The sequence below is a fragment of the Anabrus simplex genome, chromosome 2 (genome assembly GCF_040414725.1).
Source record: "Anabrus simplex isolate iqAnaSimp1 chromosome 2, ASM4041472v1, whole genome shotgun sequence".
NCBI classification, from domain to species: domain Eukaryota; kingdom Metazoa; phylum Arthropoda; class Insecta; order Orthoptera; family Tettigoniidae; genus Anabrus; species Anabrus simplex.
The window spans coordinates 1,183,211,055-1,183,225,920 of NC_090266.1; the positions used below are offsets into that span (position 1 = coordinate 1,183,211,055).

General features: G+C 40.0%; 1 protein-coding gene across 1 annotated transcript in view; it reads left to right on the forward strand.

The window, feature by feature from the left end:
* Arms (Ankyrin repeat-rich membrane spanning) overlaps positions 1-14,866 on the forward strand; it is a 485,159-nt gene that overhangs the window by 265,831 nt on the left and 204,462 nt on the right. Inside the window, exons 15-16 of the mRNA XM_067142156.2 lie at positions 2,260-2,467; positions 13,016-13,153. Coding sequence (XP_066998257.1) covers positions 2,260-2,467; positions 13,016-13,153 — 346 coding nt within the window. The remainder of the gene's footprint in view (positions 1-2,259; positions 2,468-13,015; positions 13,154-14,866) is intronic.

Genomic DNA, 14,866 nt, shown 5'->3' on the forward strand with positions numbered 1-14,866 from the left:
GTGATATAGGGCGGGTGGGGGAGGGGAAGGGTAAGTCAACACCCCGGATATCATGTAATAGTTGGTTGTAGGTGGTTTGTTGTTGCTGCATATATGACATAATGTTGAAATCTGTGATAATAATGTAGTACTATATTTACGATCGATGTATTCCACAAATTTGGTTGGTAGGGGAGAACCTGGAGGTATATAAATTGTTGCTAGAGCTATTATTTGATTTCCAATCATGATTTCTATGATTAATTTTTCAGATGGGTATTCATTTAGATAATGATAATGTTGTTGTGAGGGAATGGATTGATGAATACTAATAGCTACCCCTCCGCGGCCTCTGGTGGGGCGATCGGAGCGGTAGAAAGTATGGTTTTTAAATTTTGGACTTTATTTCCTTGTTAAAAATGTTTCATTAAAAATTATGATATCCGGTTTGTGTTGATCTATCTGCAGATCCAGCAGCGGGCGCTTGGCCCTCAAAGAACATACATTATTGTAATAAATTTTCATTTACTAAAATAGTGGACTAGGATCAAGGGGAAAGAATGCACAGTGCGTTCTTGTCCCAGAGAATGTTGCGTCCAAGTGAGTCTGGAAGATCAATCGCGCCGCTAACTGGACCTGATACAGAATATTAGGACGTTGAAAGGGGAGAACATTCTGGAGCACCATAGTGATGAATCACAGAATGTTCTCCGTGGAGGGAGGGGGAAGAGTGGAAGAGGAAGGCGGGGTGGGAAGATCAATGGGAGTGATAGGTAGCACGGTTTCTGGTTGAGTGGGGGAAGGTTGAGGTTTACCCTTGCATTTAACTGAAAATGTTGGATGAGCTTCGCCGCAGGTGGTGCATTTGGGTGATCCCTTATTCATGCAAGCATGTGAGGCATGTTGACCACTGCAAATCGCACATACCTGGTCGAGAAAGCACGGTGCAGTAGTAGGATGATCGTAGGATTGACAGCGATCGCAGCGCCTGCGCTGTGGTGGAGATGAGCGGGAGGCCTCCACACGATGTTGCTTCGCGTAGATCAGCACACCGTCCCTCAGTAGCTGGTCCAATGTTGCAGTATCCCGGGAGAGGATACGCATCAGCGAGGTCGGTCCGTTGGCATTCCGGATACGAATGACCCGGAAGATTTGATGTCGCTGCTGCTGGAGTTGGGCAGCGACCTTGTCCTCAGTGTAACTGCGATCGACCCCGTATGCCACCACTGACAAGGTGGGAGCTGGACGCGAAGGTGGTTGGTTTCGCTGTGGTTGTTGAGCCAGGTTCTGTGCTGCAGCATGCTTTCCAAAGTGCACCATTCCTATGGAGTTGACTAGGACTGTGTAGAATGGTCTAGAAGTTTTGATATTGTAGCCATCTTTGCTCCAATGAATTTCTAGATTGTATTCATGTATGGCGTTGGGCAGAAACTTGGTGATAATATGGTAGATTGCTTTCGGATGGTTGATGTCCGGGTTCAGATGCCTGAACTTCACTATGTAGAATGGGGCAGGTAGACCGGTGTTTTTTGCTATGCCACTGCACTGTCATACTTGATAGGGCAGTGCAGGATATTTTGCTGCCTCTGCATAGCTTCTAATACTTGATAGCATAAATTCCGGAGACCGATTCCCAGGTGGTAAATGAAACGGTGCTATAATATCACTCTCTTTGATGTTTAGAAGTGATATGCCGCTTGGAGATGCTTCAGGATTGGCTGACAGTGTTGTATAGGTACTGCCAGTCGATGCACGGGACCTGTCATCCTCAGGAGCAATGGCGATCTTCTTACGATGAGTGGGACTTGGAGAATCGTTGGATTCAAGACTCCTTGCTTGTTTAATTGTTTCCTCGTCCGTCACGGTTTGTTGTCCTTGTGGTGGTGTAGAACTTCCGGACGCCATGAATGTTGCTTTACCCGCAGATGATAAATTATTGTCGACGGATGGTGCCCTCCATTGATCTGCTGCTAATATAAAGGTGTTGCCGTTCGTAGCTGTTCCCATACAGTACACAAGTAGCTGGAATGTGTTACAAGGTTCTTTGAACACCCGTTTTTAAGAAGAAAGGGGTGCAGTTGCTTTAATGGTATTTGTTATTAGATTTTTGATGGACCTATCCTGTGGATCCTTGTTAACTTTGGCTTATAGCATCAATGATCACCTTTTTGCTCAAAGAAATGACAGTTTTTGAACTCTCGATTTTTGTCTTGAGCAACATAAATAAGGCTCAAGCGATGAACTAAATTACTTATTCATGTCACACATTTTCATTTGCAGATGAAATGAAAAACTTTGCTCGTCAGTGGGTGGATCCTGTCTTCCAGTTTTCATCTCTTCTCTTTATAGCAGTGGTTCATTCTGCACTAGCCACTGGTACTGCAGTTGCCTTAGCTTCAGATAACTGGATAATTGGTGTGAGCTCTGGTGGAGCATTTGTGTTGCTTGCTTATACATTCCTTGTTCTAGTATGGTTTGGAATTCAGAGGTAAGTATGCATTTCTAGTAGGAATATATATATATATCGTGTGTGTGTGTGTGTGTGTGTGTGTGTGTGAAATTAACCTCATCATCCACTATTTTGTCTTCTTTCATTTTTTATTTTCCATTGAATGTTTTCTTGTCCTTAGTTTTATATGTGTTTTTTAGTCCTCACTTTTTTTTTTGCTGGTTGCTTTACGTTGCACCGACACAGATAGGTCTTAGGGCAACGATGGGATCGGGAAGGACTAGGACTGAGAAGGAAGCAGCCGTGGCCTTAAGGTACAGCCCCACCATTTTCCTGGTGTGAAAATAGGAAACAACGGAAAACCATTTTCAGGGCTGCCGACAGTGGGGTTCGAACCCACTATCTCCCGGATGCAAGCTCACAGCTGTGCACCCCCTAACCGCATGGCCAACTCGTCCGGTAGTCCTTACTTAATACATTCTCTAACTATATAATAACATGAGGGTACCTACTATCTGCTATTCATTTTGTAGAGTAGCACATTAGAAAGGATCTTAAGTTTATATATATGTCCACATGAGGAATTGCACCTGTTTCTCTGTCTCTCTTCCACACACATATTCTGAGAAAGTCTTCAGCACCTTTTGTGTCTTAGCTTCAATTAATTACAGTTATATTCTCAACTAGAGATATTGAAATATCACAGGTTCAGACAGGCAAGTATTTCGAATTTGACTGGAGATCTGGAGCACATGCCATTTTTTCTTCTTCTTATTCTACTACTACTACTACTATTATTATTATTATTATTATTATTATTATTATTATTATTATTATTATTATTATTATGAAATTCTATACAGTTTATACAGAAGAACTCTGTAAGTTTGTTGCAAATCAGACAGCCTCCATTGCTATAAGACACTCTGGCTGAAATGTGAGGATTGTACTGTGAACTAGAAATATGTAGGGTACCACGAAATTAACTTTACACTTAGTGAAATTCAGTAAAATGAATGTAAAAATGAATACTTGTTGTTAATCATGGGTCTCTTCTAGGTTCCATCCATTCACCCTGACAGTATCATGTAGCACCAACTTACAAACTTGTGGTTAAATACAAATTAAGATAAAGAAATGAATTTAACAGAATGTAAACTTACTTTTGTGTCACACTGTATTTGAGAAAAGAAGACATACACAGTACACCTATGAACTTGAAGATCAAAGAAATGTATCCATATCTGCTTGCAGAGGATAATATTTGGTCTAACTCACGTCTGACAATGGATGATTGTCAACACAAAAATCATACTGATTTCGAATGATGAACATTAACTTAACAAATCTGTTTAATAATAGACCTGGATGCTCTCTGAAAAGAGGAACATAAGAAGTTCTAAATCCAAAAAGTTACATGCATTTATTCTAAAAATATTGAATACTATTTATGGCTGTTAAAAAATATTCTTATCAATGAAAATGAATCAGGAAGAATATTAGAGACCTCTTGATTACAGTACTTTCCATCAAACCATAATGAGCAACAGTTTCACCTGACTGAGTAAGTGTGCTGTGCAGGTAGTCATGTAGCTGTAAACTTGCGTTCTGAAGATGGTGGGTTAGAATCCTACCATTAGCAGCCCTGAAGATGGTTCCCCATGATTCTTGATTTTCACTTCAGGCAAATAGTGGGGTTATATCTTAATTAAGGCCATGGTCTCTTCCTTCCTAATCCTAGCCCTTTCTCATCTTTGCATTGCCGAAAACCTTCGATGTGTTAGTGCAACATTAAATGACTAACCAAGAAAAGTTTCACCTTGGAGATATAATTTATTGTGAAAGAAATAACAACTGGTTTCTTACGCTAAGCTCCAAAAGTGAAAACATATCATACTTACTTACGTATAGTATATTTCACACTCTTTTACTGAAAATTATGAACCATCTTTTGATGCACGTTATGTGTTTCTTCTTCTTCTTCTTCTTCTTCTTCTTCTTCTTCTTCTTCTTCTTCTTCTTCTTCTTCTTCTTCTTTTATGACCACATAGGATCACTTTAGTCAGTCCGTCGTTCAGGTCTCTTTGAAGGGATTGTTCGGGCTTTGCGGTCCTCCCAGTACTTCTTCAGACGCTCCGATCTTCGTGCCCTTTCCTCAGTTGAAAATGTGCGTGTTGTTGGTTTGTTTTGTGTAAGGGTAAAGCGGAGGTTTGTATTCTTGAGTTTTGTATTCAATTTTATCTTATTTTTGGTGTCTTCTGTTGTAAGGCCTATTTCCTTCAGATCCTCTCTTACTTCTCTGATCCATTTACATCCTGTTGTGGTATTTTTTGAGACGAGATTGTGTTGTACTAGTTGTTTCAGAAGTCTCGAGTCCTGCATCCTCATGATATGTCCAAAGAATCCCAGTCTCCTCTTACGCATAGTATCTGTAATGGGTTCTAGCTCTTTGTACACGACTTTGTTAGGTATTAACCGCCACTGTCCATCTTTCTGATATTTTTTGTTGATACAGGTTCTTCCAATCCTCCTTTCAATTTTCTGAAGTCTGTCAGTCTTTGATTGTTTATTCAGGTAAAAGAGTGTTTCTGCTGCATATGTAGCTTCCGGTTTTATAACTGTGTTGTAGTGTTTTATTTTTGTATTTATTGATAGACATTTCTTTTTGTAGATATCCCATGTTAATTTTTGTGCTTTAGCTAATCTATTTGTTCTTACTTGGATTGAGATTTTTTCATTTAAGTTATGTGTTATTACTTCTCCAAGATATTTAAACTGAGTTACTATTTTGATTTTATTACCATTTATGGTGACTTCTTTTAGCTGTGTTGGTTTTTGGGGCATAATTTCTGTTTTTTCAAATGATATTTTGAGGCCAATTTTATTTGCAATGTTTTGAAGTTCTGATATCTGGGTTTTTGCTTCTTTTATGTCCACTGCTAGTAATGCTAAATCGTCAGCAAAACCCAGGCAGTTTGTTTTGATTTTTCGGCCAATTTCTTCTAATAATGTCTTTCTCAATATCTATGCACTTTTGTTCATACTAATTCTCTCTTAGATTTTTAGTCTCTCTATTAAATAGGTTTCTGAGTTGTTATAGTATTGCATTTACCTAGAAGATAGTCCACTTTTCTCCAGCATTTCTAGTATCTTATTTGCTTTCCGTGGTTTATAAATTGCTTTCTCTTCATTTGCCAGGCATTTCTCTGCTGCTTCAGTTGTTGCTTTCTTCACATATTCCCACTTACCTTGAATTCAAAGTTGCACTAATTTTTTCCATGGTAAAAGCCTTATCTGTTATTTCTGTATATTCACTCATAGCACCTAGATTATAATGTCCATGTGGTTAGGGGCGCGCAGCTGTGAGCTTGCATCCGGGAGATAGTGCGTTCGAGCCCCAGTGTCGGCAGCCCTGAAGATGGTTTTCTGTGGTTTCCCATTTTCACACCTGGCAAATGCTGGGGCTGTTCCTTAATTAAGGCCACAGCTGCCTCTTTCCCACTCCCAGGCCTTTCCTATCCCATCGACACCATAAGACCTATCTGTGTCGGTGCAACGTAAAACAAATTGTAAAAAGAAAATTATAATGTTATTTCATCATTCTTTTTATCAGGCTGATGTCCGGCTCCATGGCTAAATGGTTAGCATGCTGGCCTTTGGTCCAGAGGGTTACGGGTTAGATTCCCAGCAGGGTCGGGGATTTTAACCTTAATTGGTTAATTCCAGTGGCTCGGGGGCTGGGTGTGTATGGCGTATTCAGCATTAGAAATCATCCTAGGTAGGGCCTTCATCTTCACAGACATGCAGGTCATCTAATAGGCCATCTACGAGGAAAGGATCCACACCAGGCCTCTCCGGAGGGCATACGCCATTTGATCAGGCTTATAGTTGGGCAGACCCATTAAAACAGTCACCACCCATTATCAATGCTAAGGTATATTTTGTCTGTGTATAGGAAAGGTAAATATTCTTGAAAATGAATGATTTATCTAGAAGGTTATTGCTCATGGCAAACTCGCACAAATTAAGCATATTGTATTCTGGTCAGTAGGAATTCAAATATAAGTTTTCAAAATTTTGCTTTACACCTCAAAATGCAATGAAGTTCTATGCAAGCAGACTGTGGAAGGACAGACACGTTTTATTTCTTTGTGTCCGTGTAGAATGAGAGACCAGCATGGGGTGGATGAAAACAGTGATAGATTGGTATCCAAATGATGTACAGTAAAGGAGAGGATATCAGTCATCCCATTGGTCCATGTCCTGAGATGAACTGGATGAGAATGGCATTAAGACAGAGGAATGTAAAGGAAGAAAAGATGGGAAGGCCTTTGACTTAGCAGGGGACTGAACAGGCAAAAGAGTAGTGGTGTTATTAGTATTAATGAGGGTACTATTCATATGGTCAAAACCAAGCTCGATAGCTGCAGTTGCTTATTGCAGCCAGTATCCAGTATTCGGGAAATAGTGGGTTCGAACCCCACTGTCGGCAGCCCTGAAGATGGCTTTTATGTCGCACCGACACAGATATGTCTTATGGCAAAGATGGGATAGGAAAAACCTAGGAAGTGGAAGGAAGCGGTCGTGGCCTTAATTAAGGTACAGCCCCGGCATTTGCCTGGTGTGAAAATGGGATACTACGGAAACCCATCTTCAGGGCTGCCGACAGTGGGGCTCGAACCCACTATCTCCCGATTACTGGATACAGGCCGCACTTAAGCGACTGCAGCTATCGAGCTCGGTGGTTTCCCATTTTCACACAAGGCAAATGCAAGGGCTGTACCTTAATTAAGGCCACGGCCCCTTCCTTCCCAGTCCTAGCCTTTTCCTGTCACATCGTCGCCATAAGACCTATCTGTATCAGTGCGACGTAAAGCCAATAGCAAAAAATATATATTAATATGGTCATATGTGGTTGCTTTGTGGGTATGTTTGGCCCCACTGAGTCCATGTCCATAATAATGTGGTGCTATCGTTGGATCTGATGGCTTATGTTCACAAGATTTAAAGTCGTCTTCTTTTTATCAACTGTGTTAGAAATGAGGAGTCTCTAATAACTGTAAAACCTCATAAGTAGAGCCCGGATTATATGTAATATAAAATTGAGAAATATGTACATAAATATGTAGCTAAAATTGACAAAATATGTAGCTAAATTTGTAATAAATATAAAAATATGTAGCTTAATAGCTAAGCTTTATTTGATGTATTCTTGTACACAAAAAAGGAAACAGAACCGAAAAAAGTTAAAAGTGCAGATATTATTCAACCTCTAATTTTCAACTGGAGGCACAAGTAATAACTAAATATTTATCCAAATTATCTGCGGTCATCAAATGCTTCCTGTCTGTTAGGATGTTCTTATAGACAGAAAAAGACCTTTCAACTTCACACGAAGTCACTGGCAATGAGGAATGATACTGGAAGATATGTTCTCATTCTCAGAAAGCTGCACAGACTCACCATTAAATACTTGGCATACATTTGAAAAAAATTTGTATCCTGGGTTCTTTTTCAATACATCATTGAATTGTACTGAAACACACTTGCTGATTGTTCCTGACACAACACTCAATTTACTGATTGCATCTTCCACTATAGACATAGATTCATAGAGGGATAGCTTTGAAATGCTTTTGGTATCCAGCTAAAGTGGCTTGTGATGTATGCAGTGGATAAAGCCACCTTTGAATCTTGAAAGGCACTCACGCACACACACTGCATTTTCAGGAAGAAATGTTTCCACCACTGACTTCACTGCTTCAAAATTTTCATTAAAGAAGTTTGCAGCTTCTATCCATGTTCCCCACCTGGTGATCACAGGCTGTGGAGGTAAAGGCACATTTGGTAACAGTTTCTTGTAGTACTGCATGCTATAGGGATATTTGCAGAAAACTTTTCTTCTTGATGATACAAACCATTCACTTCAGGTAATTTCTTTTATGGGCTCAGGTACTCAATATAATCAATGTGCCAAACATGTGAAATGGACTGTATTGGGGTAAAACACAGACAATGCAACTATAGATTTTAGCATATAGGATCCAACATCTGAGTAGGGTACCAACACGTTTTCTTCGTTAATCCCTACCTCTTTAAGTCCATTGTAGAATCATGAATCTGTAGCATGATTTGTCTGTTCCAGTGGTTACCAGTGAATTAAATAAGACTTACACGGAGCCTCTGGAGCCAATTTACTTGCTAGGAGATTTGCAATGAAATGGCCCAAGGCATCGGTCGACTCGTCAACGGCAAACCAAATGTATGAATCGCCAAGTTCACCTCTAATCGTTCCCATCGTGTCAATGTAGCAGGAGTTCAAATAGTTTTTCCGGAGTGTTCATTCATCCGGAATATTGAGGTTGCAATGTTTGCTAGGAATCCTTGAAACTTCGGCACTCCAAGTTATACCATAGTATATTTGCAGCGACCATTGTCTTGCACAAATCTTGATTAAATTCACTGCTAGAAGACGAAGAAGGTGCCAGCACTCCTTGTGTAAGAACAACTTGTTTCTTCAACGGATCGCGTTTTTTATTTCTCACATGAAGATCAGTTTTTAAATGCTGTTCTAATTGTGACTTCATGAAGCACCCAGTACATTCATCACACATTATGCATAGCACGATTTTACAGTCACTTGTAATGGCTTCATCAATCAAAATCAAATCGATTAACTTTGATGCTAGATTGGATGCGACTGGTGCCATAGCGATTCACTAACTGTGACTCAGAATATGGTTCAAGCAAGTGTTTTCTTTCCTGAGTAGCTTTCACTTTGTGTCTTTTTCCATAACAGCAGCGACATGTCATTGACCCACCCTTCACTTCATCAACATAGCTAAGGGATACGATTCTTTGACAGAATACTTCATTTTCAATTATTAAATTATTTGTAGATGTTAGAGACGAAGCAGGCTTTTAAAACTATTTTCAGATGTTTTAAGTCAATGTAAAATTAGTGAAAAAAAAAAAAAAAATCGTGTTTTCTTTCAAATGTGCAATATCCTTCAAAATATTTAAAATATGTAATATTTATTAAAATATTTATTATGCATCAAGATATGTAAAAATACGTAACTTTAAACTCCTGGAATAATGGATGTTTTAGTGTGTGAATCACTGACTTTTTTTTAAAGCTACATATATGGGAACTGAATATGTAATTATGTATAATCCAGGCTCTACTCATAAGATAAGTGGTTTGTATCATGATGTAACATGCTACTAAATTTCTCACAGTTATGTTGCTGATCGGTAAGTAAGTTGTCATATGATAAATATTCACTACCCTTCACTATACAAGTCAAAATGCAATACATTTCTAACTTCTGACTGGAATGAAGCAAAACTGAGCTTTCCTGAAGCTAACAGCTTACTCCCCAGCAGTGCAATTTACCCCATGAAACTCGGCAATTTCAGGCCATTCCTTTTAATTGTGGCTAAGCTGAGTGGCTCAGATGGTTGAGGCGCTGTCCTCCTGACCCCAACTTGGCAGGTTTAATCCTAGTTCAGTCCGGTGGTATTTGACGGTGCTCAAATACGTCAGCCTCGTGTTGGCAGATTTACTGGCACGTAAAATAACTCCTGTGGGACAAACTTCCGGCACCTCAGCATCTCCAAAACCCATAAAAGTAGTTAGTGGTATGTAAAGACAATAAATAACTTCTTTTTCTTCTTTAGCGTTTGTCCCGCCTGGTGGCAGGGTCCGCTATGTGGATTTGTTGTCTCCATTTAATTCGGTCACGGGCCATGTCAGGATGTAGTCTTACAGCTTTCAGGTCGTTGTGCACTGTATCGATCCATCGCTGTCTCTGTCGTCCCTAGGGCCTCTTTCCAGTGACTTCCAATGTATACGCTGACTTTGCCAGTGTATTGTCTTCTGCTCGCAACACATGTCCAAACCAGCGCAGATGGTTTTCTTGCATTTTCTTCTGGATCGGTGCAACGCCAAAGCATTTCATAATATTGTCGTTTGAAATATGATCCAGTCTAGTGATGCCAGCTGTCCACCTAAGCATCTTTGTCTCCATGATGCTTAGTCGACTTTCTACCTCCTTCGTAGCAGGCCAACACTCAGTGCTGTAGAGAGTGACGGAACGGATAACAGTCCGGTAGATCTCAGATTTCAGATGGTCCTTCATTCGACAGTCGCAGGTGACACCCGTTGTCATTCGCCACTTCAGCTGGGCTGCGTGTATCCTTGTGTTGACCTCATCAGTAAGTCTGCCATCATCAGAGAGTGTGGAGCCAAGATATTTAAATTTCTCTACTCGTGGTAGATCTTCACCATCAGTGTGGATGGTTCCAACTTCTCGAGAATCTAATGTCATGTACTCTGTCTTCTTTTTGTTGAAGCGCAGCCTATATTGCGCTAGTCGGTTGTTCCACTCTTCTGTTTGGTGCTGGAGATCAGACTTACTCTCAGCAGCCAACATGACATCATCAGCGTAGAGAAGTGCCCATGGTGTTGGCTTGTGCAGGGCTGATGTAACAGTGTCCATCACAAGAAAGAACAGCAGTGGTGATAAGGCAGAGCCTTGATGTACTCCTACAGTGATGCGGAAATTATTGAATGCTCCTGCGGCAGCTTGAACATAACTTCTTGGTTCTACGTAGAGCACCTGTGCTCACTAAACAAGGTGCTCTGGAATGCTATGTTCTCGTAGCGCTAGCCAGATTAGGTCATGTGGCACCCGATCAAAGGCTTTCTCAAGATCCAGAAAAGCGAGATGAAGAGGCGTATGTTTTTCATGGTGTATCTCAACTAACAGCCGTGCAGCATGGATTGCATCTGTTGTGCCACAATTTTTCACAAATCCAGCTTGGTTCATTGTAAGTTTGGCTATATGGCGAATCCTTTTGTCGAGAATACGTTCGAAGATCTTCATCGCGTGGCTCAGAAGTCTGATCGGGTGTTAATTAGAACAATCGGCAGGACTTCCCTTCTTCTTGAAGATTGGTATGGTAATGCTCCGTCGCCAATCTGATGGTATTTGACCTTCTTTGATGATCTGATTGAAAAGCTGTGTTAGCCATATTGCCGCATCCCACCGTTCAGAGCACCAGAACTCTGCCGGAAGATCATCGGGGCCGGTGGCTTTCACTGGTTTCATCTCCTCCAGAACAGCCTGAACTTCTGTGACGTCAATTTCCTTCACTGGGCCTTCAGTAGCGGTGGTGGTTGGGATTGGTGGGTGGGGAAATTCTTCGGTTGAACGTTTCTCAAAATAGCTCCGCCAGCGTTCTCGTGCTTTCTTCCAGTCGACCGGCAGGTGATGTTTTTCGTCATTGATGCCGTAAAAACGATGGATGTCTTCCGTTTTGTGGTGCCTCGATTTGAGTAGCCGGTAAATGTGCCACTTGCCTTTGCGCATGTCAAGTTTTGCATATAGGTCTGCATATCGGTTTGCTTTTTTTGTAGCAATGACCTTCTTCGCCTCACTACGGGCTGTTTTGTAGGCATTCCAACGAGATGGTGTTTTAACTGAAAGAAACTTGTGGTACAGCTGTTTCGTCTTCCGCACTGCATCTTTAACATCGTCGTGCCAAAGCCACGTGTCTTTGTCAATCCTACGTCGTCCTGGTTTAGTTGTTCCAAGAATAGAGCGTGCGGCTTCATGAACAGCGTCTTTCAGTTCAGTCCAGCTCTCCTCAACTGTGGTGATTGGTGGCACTGTCATTTTTGTAACAACGTCGACCTCCTTCTCCTTATAGCACCACCATTTGATTCTTTTAGGCCCATTTCTGGGTAAGAATTCAGCTCTTGGCGACTTCATCCGTAGCTTACAGATGACAGGTCGGTGTTGCATCGCGATGGTTTCATAAGGAACAATTTTTGTATCCAGAATATCTTTGAAATTCCATCGTCTCACAAGGATGTAGTCAATCTGAGTTGCATTGGAGCCACTGTAGTACGTGATTAGATGAGTATCACGCTTTTTGAACCAGGTGTTTGTGATGATCAGATCATGAGTTATATTATCTTTTTATTGTGCAACTTTCCCCCACCTACATCTGATGGTGGGGGCTCTGCTGGAAATTACATTCCAAACACAGGTGATGACAAAGAACATTTCCGGGATTGGAGAAAATGTGGTTGCACTAAGCAATAATAGGAAAAATTTGTGATATGATAAGCAAGGTATTTTTATGTAGATTTAATACAGCTCAGAGCTAGGACTTTGAATTTATGGTGTGCTAAACAAGAAAGCATCTTAACGAGGAAGACACGATGCTTCGCTATATATAACTTCTCATACGCATCATATTCAGTTGGCTGTTAAGAATGAATCTACATAATGCTGATTTTTTGTTGTAAATGAAGAAAGGAATTAAATCAGATTTCATGTAGAAACTTCATATTACTCTAAAACATTTATATCTATATCATTTATGATACAGACCAGCAAGATGAACCAAATTAAAATTAGCATAGCATTTGACAGTATAACAAGCTTCCTGTCCCCTATGAAAGCTACAGGGAAGTGAGTACATTCCTTTCTTCATTAACTTGTTCACATAGTCTATTTCTTATTCCCCTCAACTTCTTATTATTGGATTGAAATATGTTTCTTTTGTCTGTAGGTATGACTGGTATTGGGCGTACAACTTCAATGTGTACCTGAGCCAAAAGATGAATTCGTTAAAGCTCATATTGCAAGTTATGTTTTGTCATCCTCCTGGGGCAAACTGGAATGATGGACTTGCTGCCCAACCTATACGGTAAGCATAGTTCAATCTCTTGTATAAAATATAAATATAGAAAGGCAATAAATTTCAAAATGTATTTTATGTTCAATACTGAACCATGTTATCACAGTGCATCTTTCTAGGGGGACTCTTCTCTTCAGATCATGGGGTGATGACCATGAGGTCCAACCTGAGTCTAACATTGCTTCCTCTTACTTAAAACAGGTTCCTCTCTTTCATTTCTTCATTTGACCTCCATTGGTTTCTCTTCACAGACTCCAGTCTTACCCAATTTGTAAGTCAGAGGGAGCCTCCCATTGCCCTTTCCTTCATTTTGACGATACCTTCATTCTTTGAAAGGTTGGAACTCGTACATTCAGGATAACATTAGTGGGGACTGGTAAACCTGTTTTTTTCTCTTCTTCAAAAGTACAACTATCATATCTCTACCATCTTTGTCTAAAACCATTCATAAGATTTTCTTGGTTATAAAAGCCTATTTGTTCCTACCCTTAAGTCAGCTAGTAGCTCATAGTATGTACAGACTTTTAGAGACAATGTGGGAAAAATTACTGCATTGTTAGCATACAGTACTAGTCCATGTCTTTACTCACATATTGTGCAGAGTCAAATTCATATTCTGGTGGGGATTTAATTGGATGAAACTGAGCATGATTTTAAATACCTATACAGAAATGCAAGGATCGGACTTTTAGCTAATGCGTGGAGGCTGGAAGTATAGTATGTATTTCTCTTTTACAGGTATGTTATAGTGTTATATACCATGTTTCGAACTAGTGTGTTCAACAAACTGAAAAGCTTTATTTAAGTTACATTAACCAAATTAACAGTGATATTCAGTGGTCGTTACATTAACAAAGTTGACACGGGAAAGTATGGCTTCCATCTTAACAAATGATAGCAGATAGGAAGAAGCGAATACTTTCTGAATGTGAAGAAACTCTGGGAGATACACTTACCAACATTCAACGATATGCAAGTTATTCTTTGTTAGGCATCAATAATTGTTTCCTGAGTTTTGCTTGTTGTTTTACTGTACATTCGTTAGGATGCAGTACACGTTTCCTCAGTACATGCATTTTTAGTAAAAAAATTATTAGATTACAAAGTCACTCATAGCCATGCAAAGGGTGTTCAGGAGAGAGTATGGCATGCATGATCCTGCTAAGAGATTTGTGATATTGGGAGTGATCTCATTTTAGTTAACTGTTGGGTTCTTCAGCCTGCCAAAACTAATTTTGAATAAATACATTTATAGACTACCTGAAAAAGAAAACCTATGGTAACAGAATTATACCCGAGAGAGAACATTATTCGATTTTATCAAATCGCACCCAAAAATAATTAGAAATGTATAAACATTTATGTTTATTTCTGCTTAAATCCTTAAAAACTTGAAATTTTGAACTTATCTTAATGAAGTCCTCACTTCTCTCAACTCTAGCATAGAACAAATAACATTTTTAAAAAGCTTAAGTGAGACATGATACTGGCTATTGTGAGAAAGTTGTGAACAACTAGGTCTTTGTTGAGTGAGTCTGGCAAGCATTGGACATCTGGTTTAGCAGATGTGGCAGAACATGTACAGACTAATTTGTTTTGGTATCTTAGGAAATAATTACATTGCTTGGGGTATTCTTATTCCATACGTCAAAGAGCAGCCAAGGTAAAGAAACTGCAGCTGCACAAGTTGACTGCCATTCACACATTGCAAGAGTGAGATAA